This window comes from Teleopsis dalmanni, chromosome 2, assembly GCF_002237135.1.
Source record: "Teleopsis dalmanni isolate 2A chromosome 2, ASM223713v2, whole genome shotgun sequence".
Classification (NCBI taxonomy): Eukaryota; Metazoa; Arthropoda; class Insecta; order Diptera; family Diopsidae; genus Teleopsis; species Teleopsis dalmanni.
Genome location: NC_051847.1, coordinates 107,970,816 through 107,979,872, shown reverse-complemented (window position 1 = coordinate 107,979,872; position 9,057 = coordinate 107,970,816). Strand labels below are relative to the sequence as shown.

The window sequence follows — 9,057 nt, the reverse complement described above, 5'->3', positions numbered from 1 at the left end:
TTTTGACTTCTCTTTCTTGCATTTAGCCTTTGACTTGCTTTACAGGGTTGCAAAATAAACAGAAATTCGTAATTAAAAATTTAATTACATCATTCATAGATAAATGCTGATTAAAAACATATAAACAAATTGTATAACACTTATATATATTCTATAATATAATTATTAATTAAAATTAATTATTAAAAATGATCAGTGTAGTAAGAATTAACATATCTCTCTGCATAACTTAAATATTCCAAATAAATAAGTTCGAAATTCGAACATCATTCATGAGTTTTGCTTTATTTACTTTAGCGAAGCGAACTATGCGTTTAGTATGGATGTGCGTTTATTTGTGAAAAAGGGAGATAGAAAAACAAAGCGAGCGTCATTTCATATAATTTCATATTTTTTACAATTTATCAGCAAAATAATTTGTTATAAATTTTGTGTCGTGTGTGATGTGCTTAAGCAACGTATTCGAAAGTGATTTAATAATTGTTTAACGTTATCAATAACTGAACAAATTGTACTTTTATAAAATACCTAACCTTATATGAAAAGTGTAAGAAAAGTAAATGACAAAATGAAAGAAGAGGCGCGAAATAAAAAAGTGCCGCCTAAAAAGTCCAACGACGAAATACTGAGTGCACTTTATCGTCACAACAATTTCGATTCAATTAAAGATGAATCGCTGGACATTGATATATCTGCATGTGTTACGATTAATGCCGATGGATTAATAAATGGTAGCAGTCTGTCGTCATCGGATTTTTGGCGTGTACTGGACGAAAGCGCACGCAATTCTGAGCTCGACGATGTGCTAATGAGTAATCATGATTCCTCAAGTTTACGTGAATTTTGTCAAGATAGAGATGCTACTAATTCTTGTTCATCTATGAAAAGTTTAACAAATGGCTTGGGTAAGGTGAAAAATGATCAGCCAAATTCATTTAGTGGGACTTTTGTGAGACCAGAGCCGCCTAGTTCATTACTATTTTCGCCAATTAAAAAGGCAGTGGTTAAAAGTCCACCAGACTTTCGACAATTTAAAATCAAAGATCAGATTGGATCTCAATTCGATTGTAAAACAACAAAGACAGCAGCTGCCATTAAGGAGGAGCCAATTGACCAAGAGGCTGCTGCTAAGTTAGTCATTAAAAGTAAAGCGATCTCAAATTCCAGTACAAGCTCTGAACCAATTCAGTGTTCGCGTAGCACTACAAATGTCTCTACAACAACGGCGACGACGACGACAACCACTACAGTGGGCACCCAAAATCAAGAATCTACTGTATATATAGCTCCAACCACGCGCTTTAAATGTTTGGACTGCAATTCTATTTTTCTGAAAGACCGTCAGGACTATGTTACGCATTATATTGCCAAACATCATATAAAATTTGTTTGCAGCGAATGCAACCGGGAATTTGAACAGGAAGTTGGACTCAAGAAACATTTCAAATCTCACCGACCTACAGATGGACGCAAAGATACCTGGAAGATATGCCCCGAATGCGGCAAGTGGTAAGTCTTACTCAAAAATTAATCAAGTTAATACCAGTATTCATTAATATTGTTATCGTTAGTCTTAAGCATGGCAGCATGTGGATGCATCGAAAAATTCATAGTGAAAACAAGCAATACGGCTGTGATATTTGTGGCCAAAAATTCGTGCAGAAAATTAATCTCACACACCATTCACGCATGCACACAGCTGAAAAACCCTACGAATGTCCAGAATGTCAGAAAAGGTACATAATTCATTGTGCATATAAATTTAACTCTGTATAATGTCATGTTTGAAATTTCAGATTCCAGGAACGATCTCACTTGCAACGTCACCAAAAGTACCACGCACAAATACGTTCCTTTCGTTGCGATAAATGTGGTAAAATGTACAAAACGGAACGGTGTCTTAAAGTTCACAATCTAGTGCATTTGGAGCAACGGCCGTTTGCGTGCAAAGTTTGTGATAAATCTTTCATTAGTAATTCCAAGCTGAAGCAACATTCAAATATACATACAGGTGAACGGCCGTTCAAGTGCAACTATTGCCCACGAGATTTTACAAACTTTCCTAATTGGTTAAAGCACACCCGTCGACGCCATAAAGTCGATCATAAGACCGGCGAGCATTTGGAAAACATTCCTTCATATTGTTCCAAAAAATCTACAAAAGCAGCGACAAAACCTGCCGCGCCGCCTAAGATTGCACCTAAGCCTAACGAAGCAGATAAGGAAGTTGTTACAAAACCACAAATAAAACGTAATAATAACAAACGCGTTCAAGCAGCAAACGATAAACAAAAAAACGAAAAGAATTGTCTCGATATAACGCAAAACACTGATAAAAAAACTGAAATTGCCGGAGAAAACGTGGACTCTGTAATGCAAAAGTCAAAACGCGAAAGAAAGCAATTAACACCGAAACAAGTGCAGGAGGCACCAGTCGAAGAAAAAGCTACAGAAGCGCCAGCAACCACGAATAATATAAAACGCGAAATCGTTGACAATTGTGGATTTCCTGACCTGCACACATTAAGCATAACCTCAGCTGAGGAATTCATAATGGAACAAGCCCTGCAAATGGAGGAGTGCGGCTTATATGAATCGCCTGTAGTCGATACGGACAACGCTATTTCTGCTGAAACTGCAGCCGAAATGCACTTCAAAATAAAACGAGAAATATCAGCAAACGAAATAAAGCGTGAAGAAAATTGTAAGTAATTTTGAAGTTGAATACATTATCAAGTAACTATTACTAATATCATAACATTTGTAACCATAGTTTTATTAAATGGAGCAAATCAACGTCTTATCTGCTCTTCATTGGAATCATCACCGTTTTCATCGCCGGCTTCAATTGAGTTATCTTCCACGAAGCTACCTTTGACTTGCCCGCCATTTCAATCTGAAATCGCAAACGGCAACTTGTTCTTCCTACCTTCTACAGTGGCAGTAAATAACTCAAACGTGGTACCCATAAAATTACAAAACGATATGGACAACGCAGCCTCAATTTCAAACGTAAATATCGATTCTCCATTGTTGCCACAATTGCCATCCATGCAATTCGAGGACGAACAATTGCCGTCACATCATACATCAACTCAAACGAGTCAGCTATTACTGAATCAACTTTACTTGCCGATGACCGTCAGCATGCCCTTCATGATGCAGTCGAATCAGATGCTGCCATCCGTTAATACGTTGCTCTTCACCACGCCCAATAGTAATAATTATTTGTATGGAAACAATGACGTTCCAACAACAGCAGCCACAACAACAACAGCACAGCAAAATTTGACCTAATCTAAAAATATTCGTTTCATTTACTGACCATTGACCACTGACCCAGACTTTTCTCAATTTCTATGTAGATTAGTTTTGTGCATTTAGATTATAAAACGGTTGCAGTTTGCAGTACAAATGTTAAGAAATTCGGATAGAGATAGATATAAGTTCAATATTTACTCGTATGTACCACAAGCGATGTATATAGGGTGTAAGTAAAGGTTTGAATATTATAAATGTGCTACATTAGTGTCCAGAACTATGTATAGGTTTGTATGACTAATTATTGTGTTATGTTTTATGTAATGTAATAAATTTAATTTCAAATCACTAGATAAGATAAGTAAATCAAATATTGGACAGCATTTTAATAAAAAAAACAATTTAAAGAACTTTGCTGAACGCATGCAGTGCATGTGACGATTTGTGCAAAGTGATTTAAGAAACCTCCGAACATACTGTTTCGATTACGAGGCATTTCCTATCGCGTTTTCTAATAACTTGTGTTAAATATACAAAAACATTTTATATAAATAATTATATATATTAAATATATTTTCTGTATAGGTTTAAGTATTTTGACAAGTGAATATTGGTTGATTAAATTTTATTTAAACAGACAAAGGCTTTTTTTTATATATGTTGGGTGGTGACGTTGTAACTAGTGACTAAGGATTTTCCAAGATGGGTTGAGAAATAATATATACAGCGATGTTTAATTTATTAATTAATTTCATTTGCGTATGAAATTGCTTCGTTCATTTCGCTTTGGAAAATCTGAAAGCTTACAAAAGCTTAATGCTGTGGATTAACTTTATTCGAAATTGACGAAATGTGTGGATTGTATGTGTACCTTTGTATTCGTGCAAATGTGCAGATGGTCACCTTGATTGAAAGCTCTCACACTCATATCGCCTACAGTGAAAATTGTCATACACTCTGGCAGGAAAATGGATTTGGTATGCAAGATATTTCTTGAATTCTGTTCGCCTGGTAAAAGAGAGTATTGAGACAATTTTTAAATAATATTAATTATAATAAGGCTTCGTTCCTGGTCAAACAAAAGTGCTTGGAACTAGTCTGTCCGTCCGCGTATTAGGTAAATGGTGTACCAAAACTTTTTGGACCCCATCGTAGTTGAAAAGTTTTTAAGAAGTGCACTTATGGACATAGGAATAATATGGATGTTATAGAGCGAAGTTACCAATTGCGTAGACTAGTGAGATAAGTTTTGTAGGAACATATGCTGATACTGGAGAAGATGGAACCGATTTTAATGATGATTCTAGTTTTTAAATTATTTATTATATATCATACAAATAGAATAATGTTGAAAAAGTGAAATCCGGAAAAATATTTGTGAAGGTCGTTAAATTTTTAACAAGGTAGCATTAAAATCAAATTTATCCGAGTTTTTAAAAAATCATTTTCCACTACTTTTTAATGAATTCACATAGTCCTTTTTAGACTACCTGACTCAGATTTTTATACTGAAGAAACGCCCGTACAACGCAGGTAGCCAGATCTTGATTTTATGTACTTCACAGCAAAAAATGCACATTAAATGTTTTCTTTTATCTTTCAAATGAAAAATACATACACATGGCTACAAATAGATGCAATCTAAACAAGGGATATCCAAGGTTTTACGCTACTTGCAGGGATTCTATACCCTCACTTTAGAATTATTGATAATTTGAGTGGGATCCAATGTAGCAAAGTCGTGTCAAAGTATGCTCGATTATTTTTACTTTCTTCATAACAACTATATTGGAATTGTGAAATAGAATGTTTGAGTACATCCTTATTTCAATGAACATTCATACAGCTTTATTTTAATACAATTATTTGACAGGTGTTATGGTTTGGTCCAAATCAAATGATTTTGCGAATAATAATATATATATTTAAATTCCGTTGTCATTTACTTACCTATTGTTATACGGCTATATTTTTAGCCAATCCCCAAAAACCTGCTAATTACCTTTAAAATGGACTGCATTATACCATAGAGAAAGTACACCTTTTTTGCAAGTAGGGAAATATTAGGAGAATGACCTATACTTACCTTAATTACACAGGTAACGAAACAACAACTTAGTTGTTTCATTAGGCATAAGACGCACATACTATTTTCTAACTTTATATGTAATATATTAGCAGTTCTATGACAGGTAATGGGATAGATAGATAGTGAAGTTTTATTCTCGAAACTAGATATAAACAAATATAATAGACTTCTTCATCATTGTAGACTCTTTTAAGCGGAAATTATTGCTTTGGTTTCCCTTGAAGTGGATAATATATTGAATTGGAATGTATATATGCTTTAAAGATCTTGAGTTTGGTATAATATTTTATCTTTGACAGTTTTAAGCTGAAACGTAACTGTATTTGAGATGCCAACGTGGTTAAACATTTCTCTTCTTTAGGTTACCGATCACACAGATAGCATTGGATAAGCTGGTCAAACAGATTACTTAAGGAACACATTCAGAACATCGAAATAAACTGTGCATTATTGAATATTTCCTTCTTATTATGTTGAAGCTAATTGAGTCAGTACACTTGAGCACATTTACCTTCTATTAGCTGCGTGATTTCTTCATAACCCGTCTCTACGCCTTTACTGGATTATTGTTTATCACTTCATCAGACTACGCAATAATTGACCTCAGATCTGCATGCCTCCCCGAGGAACCTGTAACCATTCTGAAATTCGATAACGCGGTGATGAATTACCAATGAAAAGCTTTTCAAAAAATAAGCTGGAAGGTTGTAGATTATCTAGTTATGGTCAAAATATCAGAAACATTCAATAATATCTAAATTTTTCATGAAATTTATTTTTTGTTTGAATTGATTAATGAAAATTAATTGCGCTGAAAGGGTTCTTACTGTAAAAGGTAATAGTTTTTTCTAATAGTTTTTAAATGAGGACATTGTTTTATTTATAAGTTCTTAAAGATGTTTATATAGAGTTATATATAATAACTATGCTTACCGATTCAATCAAATAAATTAAAGATACTCGGAATTAATATTCACTTATTGTTTATTTAATAAATTTGTCAAATCAACTTTTCACAAACATAGACAAGACTAAAGAACATCATAAACATAGAATGAAATATGCCTGTATGCGGATATTACATAAATTTTTTATATTAATTAAAACAGAAGAAATGAACGTTGTAAAATAATTAATTAAATTTACATATGTATATAGATATATAATTAGAATCTAACTTTTAAAATAAAAAGTATTAATAAACAATTCCAAAGAAACAAAAATAATACAAAAATAAATTGAAATTTGCATGAAACATTAGATAGTCGTAAAGTGCTTAATTGCAGGTGCCCAACACATCAACTTATGAATAAATTTTTAGAAAACGACTACTAATTGTAGATACTTATTTCCAGATACTATTTTACTAGTATTTTACAGTTTATAGTTTTATAAAGCAATTCATATATATTTATTACAAGTTATTACAATTTTAATTAAGTTTGATTTATGTTTGAAATTGATCTTTCATAAAGGACATCATCATTATTTTGAAATTTTGAAAAAAGGATATTTTTGTTTTTTTTTTTACTACTTGACAATAATTATTTAATGGAATCGTTTTAGTGTAAAATAAATTTATTTTTAGAAAACAAAAAAGGTTTTTTGTCGTATATTTATGTTGTTACACTTTTCTCTTTATTTTTTTAATAATTACTGATTTTCTAGTAATTATAAAATGAAAAAATTATTTTAACTAAAATTAAAATTATTAAATTTAAAATTAATTTGTTTTCAAGTTGTAAATAATCAAAAATTTATAAAGAAAATTGCTTTTTAAAAATGTACCTCAATTATATTTTAAAGTATTTTTATATATATAATTTTTTTTTTTTTAAAAAATTTCTTAAATCATAGTTTTCATTTATAAAAAATTTAAATTTTTTTCATTTTAATTGATTTGATTTTTTGATTTTTAATGCAAAACTAAGCCTTCACCAAATTACTTTCGTTCAAAAATGTATTTATATAAATAAATTTTGTTAAATATTATTTATTACAATATTTTTTCTGAAAACTATGATATTTTTTTTAAATAATTTTTTTTTATGGTTAGTTTTTTATTAAAAATTTTATTTCTAAATCTTAACGTATTTCTTCTGTTTTAGGCAGTAAAAATTGTTTACTTACTAAGCTAACACGAATATTTTTTTTTTTTGATTTTTTCGAATTTTGAATTTTTATAAAAGTTTTTACTATATTTCAGCATTTATTTACGTTTAAAGTAAGAAATAAATCAAATTAATTTTCATTTAAGAGAAATTCAACACTAATGGGTAACCAAAAAAAAAGCATAGAATTTATGGATTTTTTTTAATACAAGCAAAATGCATGCTTTTATATTTCTATGTTTTTAAGATAAAGTCGTTAACAATATCGTTACCACCATATTTCAAAACTGTCATAACTGTTAGAAATATTGAGTAACCAAATAAAACATAAAATTTATGATTTTTTTAGTAGAAGCAAAATGCATGCCTTTATATTTCTATGTTTTTAAGATAACATCGTTAAGAATATCGTTTCCACCATATTTCAAAACTGTCATAACTGTTAGAAATATTGTCTTGATGCTCAATATACCTACTTTATAAATTAATGTTATAAATGCAACATAAATAAATGCTGAGTTTATTCCAAAAACAATTTTACTTATAAACTAAATTGAAAAAAAAAATTTTTTTAATTTAAAAACTAAACTTAACGCATTCGTTCGTTCAAATTGTGTAACTAGTGTGTCAGTGTGTTTGAGTTTGGGTACGATTGAGTCCGCCCATTCGTTTTTATTCTTCTATTCTAATATATATCCACATGTGTGTGTGTGTGCATATGTGTGTAGCTTTGTATTCCAGGATTATTCAGAAGGATCTATAAAGTTAAATTGGTTAAAGGAAATGTTCATTAGTTACAGGCGTTTTGCATTTCTTTTTTCGTATTTCATTTTTCGCTTCGCCTTCAGTTTCATTTCGTACTAGGCCATTTCGTGCGTCCATTCGTTTAGTACATGCTCAATATCATTTGTCTCCAGATATGGCTCGGTGGTCATATTGTAATCGTCGTTGCCCAACTCCATTAAAAACGGTGTATTTAACGGATTGTTAGCGTCATCTAGAAGACTGGATATCGAGTTTTTGCGACTTTGGACGCAGCTACTAATATCTGAATCCAGATTTGTATCGATGTTAGCACTAGCACGTTCGTTTAGAATTTGACTAGCCTGAGGTGGTGGTAAAGGCGGTGGTGCACTATTCACACTGTACGGTGGTGGTGTAGCTGCTGGACTTCTAATTAAATTCGTTTTCATGCATTTCATTAGTAACATGTCCTTTTGTTTCGGATCCATTTGATGAGTTGTATAATTTTCATAATTAGTGTTATGCTCTTCACTCTTGTCTACTTGAATTTTTAGTGGAGACCCGCTTTCGCTAAAGCTGACGTCATCAATGCCACTATCGCTAGCGGAGTCCGTGTCACAGGCTGTTAAGCCAGGTGGATTTGAATCATCGTTCTGTGCGAATATGGGCGAAGGTAGCACACCTGGTCCACCTATCATTGGATTATGACGATAATTGCGTAGTATTGATGCTATGTTAGTTACGCAGTGCAAAGGTTTACTTATCTCCGGGGATAAACCAAGCGGTGACAAGTCTTCTTGGTCTGCGGAATTTTCGTCAATGTACATAGGTTCAACTTTAGTAGAAGAACCA

The 9,057-nt window shown here is 31.8% G+C and overlaps 1 protein-coding gene across 1 annotated transcript in view; it reads left to right on the top strand.

The window, feature by feature from the left end:
• The window catches only part of LOC119675372, a 14,667-nt gene extending 10,800 nt beyond the window's left edge, over positions 1 to 3,867 (top strand). Inside the window, exons 6-9 of the mRNA XM_038086570.1 lie at positions 533 to 1,509; positions 1,572 to 1,736; positions 1,797 to 2,704; positions 2,774 to 3,867. Coding sequence (XP_037942498.1) covers positions 533 to 1,509; positions 1,572 to 1,736; positions 1,797 to 2,704; positions 2,774 to 3,297 — 2,574 coding nt within the window. The 3' untranslated portion in view covers positions 3,298 to 3,867. The remainder of the gene's footprint in view (positions 1 to 532; positions 1,510 to 1,571; positions 1,737 to 1,796; positions 2,705 to 2,773) is intronic.
• The last annotated feature ends 5,190 nt before the right edge of the window (positions 3,868 to 9,057 follow it).